Source organism: Ipomoea triloba, chromosome 12 (genome assembly GCF_003576645.1).
Source record: "Ipomoea triloba cultivar NCNSP0323 chromosome 12, ASM357664v1".
NCBI classification, from domain to species: Eukaryota; Viridiplantae; Streptophyta; class Magnoliopsida; order Solanales; family Convolvulaceae; genus Ipomoea; species Ipomoea triloba.
Window position 1 is genome coordinate 9,539,614 of NC_044927.1, and position 2,377 is coordinate 9,541,990.

The 2,377-nt window shown below is 36.9% G+C and overlaps 1 protein-coding gene across 1 annotated transcript; it reads right to left on the bottom strand.

Annotated features, from left to right (window-relative positions):
* Window positions 1-284: 284 nt before the first annotated feature.
* On the bottom strand, window positions 285-1,075 carry LOC116000185. The gene has a single exon (XM_031240215.1). It carries the CDS (start codon window positions 1,037-1,039, stop codon window positions 398-400), a length of 642 nt encoding a protein of 213 aa, XP_031096075.1. The 5' UTR covers window positions 1,040-1,075; the 3' UTR covers window positions 285-397.
* Between the last annotated feature and the right edge of the window lie 1,302 nt (window positions 1,076-2,377).

A 2,377-nucleotide genomic window follows, 5' to 3' on the forward strand; every position in this document is an offset into this window, starting at 1 on the left:
TTTCCTTTTTCCACTTCTTCAATTTTCTTTTTTTTTAAAGAAAATTCTCCATTTTTTCAGTTTGGTAAACGACCCCTAAGGATTGTGAACTTATGGTGGGTAGCTATCTAATCAAGAAACTAATTGCTTCAATTCTCAATCAAAATAGTACCAATTCAAAATTCAAAATTCAAAAAGAAAAAGTATATATAAATATATTTTAATACGATAAGTAGAATGATATAATATAATTAATTATCATCAATTATAAAATATTTATAAATTAACGGTATCTAAATAATATATGAAAAAACTGCTCAGGTGGGAGACTCAGAGAAAGTAGAATTTTACATTCTAATTAATTATTGAACTTTGTACACAGACGACTAAGACTCACTACACTTCCAAGCTACCTAAACTAGTAGTACATAGATTCATCATAGTACATGGTTTCCTCGGCTTGGAACGGAGCTCCACCCTCCACAAACGCCAGTTGCGACGGCGGGCACGGCGGAGCAACGGCGGCGTGGGCCTGCAACCACTCATCCTCGTGAATAGCCGCAGTAGCATCTCCTAAAAACTGAGAATAACCGCCGCTAGGGTCATCGTAATAATAACAATCGCCGCTAGTCCCAACTAAGAAGCCGTTGTGGTTATTGGGAACATAATTATGATAATTATGATCGCCGGAAACGGAGTCGATGATGGTTTCGTGAAGGCGTATCTGAGCTTTGAGGAAGTTAACATAGTGAATGGCCCCTTCAAGCATGGAGACTGTGTCCATTTTGGAGCCGCCGGGGACGAGGCTCTGGAGGATCTTGAACCGGTCGCTGATCCGGTGGCGCCGCTCTCGGGCCGCCACGCTCTGCCGATCAGTCGACAGCTTCGCGGCTCTCCCGGAGCTGGAGCTTGATGAGGATGATGATTTCTTCTTCATCGTCCCCCCGCGGGCATCTCCGTGATTCTTGTGTTGTTTGCAGGGATAATCTGGGAGCCCAAAAGAAGAAGAGGATTCGTGAAAATGGGCAGTGGAGTTGCATGGAGAAAAGGAGATATCCATTAATTGTTTGTTGTGTTTAGATGAGAGGAAGATCAGTTGAGCAGATATGATGAGTTGAGAGATTTAATGCTTGGTATTTATAGGGAGAGATAGGTGCGAAAACTGTTTGAAACTGCTTACCGACATTCAATTGGTAAGAGAGTTATTATGGATTGACTCTAAGTTCTTTCCTACATTATTATTATTGTTATTAATAATATGTCCCTGGTCGACGGGTGGGTCTCGCAGTCAATCAAGCTCCCTTTGTCTTTGCACTCGACTACTCGAGAGCTAATTCTGAGGAAACTTTTGCACACCTCCATTCCTTGGCCTGTAGGTCGCTGTCATAGCCCTTTCAAAGTGGTATCTCACTAATGGCTTGGGCCCCCGAGAAGGTGGTCATCTTCGCCTTTCACCTAAGCTACGCAAGAAATGCCCAAATATGAGATTTTTTTTTGAGTGCCCAAATATGAGATTTAAATAGAGGGCTGACTATATAAGAAAGAATATATTATATACAGGTTGTGCTCGGATGACATGTAGTGACTCTTCTATATGGGAGGGCTCGGACGTTGTTGACTCTCTGTGCTTCAATAGGTTGAGAAAGTATAGATGAACCGATACTATAATGTAATAGAGTCAGTAGCACTCAAAAAAGAATATATTATTGAAATGATCTCTTCATTAGATGTTATTAGTTTTTTGGATATTAGTGACTCTGTTACAATGTAGATAACAAAGAGTCAATACTATTCTACTGCAGTTCAGACCAATATCTCCAGAAAGTTATTTGTGTCACTAGATCACAAGATAATTGATTCTGCTCTAATTTATGAACGTCTAATTTTGATAATTTACCCTTATAAAAATTATAATATTATGTTAACATGTGCACATTTCTATGCGACAATTCCTTTATTAGTGGTCCTACCATGATTATGACTTTTTCTTCATACTGTACGTTGACTACTAGGCTACTGAAATGATATATTAATATATAATTGGCATGCAACCGCTAAAATATTAATTATTAATCATATAATCAGTTATCGCACTTTATAAAAATATTTAATACTTAGTAGCTATTTGTAAATTTTTTGAGTACTATTGACTCTGTTCATAGTTACTTTTCAACCAAATGAATCACAAAGAGTCAATATTGCCTCCATAGTTATTGTAAATTAACTCATCACTAGTTAAAATTTTCTCCTTTTTAGCAATATTTATTAAAGACATACTAATTATTAGGCTATATTTGGTTTTAAAAAAAATTGTTACGGAGTACTTCATAAGTATTAAACTGTAGTTATTAAATTGTCAAAAAAACTGTAGTTATATAAATAATAAATAATAGTATTT

Excerpts from the sequence above, each read along its gene's own strand:
- LOC116000185 (XM_031240215.1), bottom strand. The coding sequence starts at position 1,039 with ATGGATATCTCCTTTTCTCCATGCAACTCCACTGCCCATTTTCACGAA.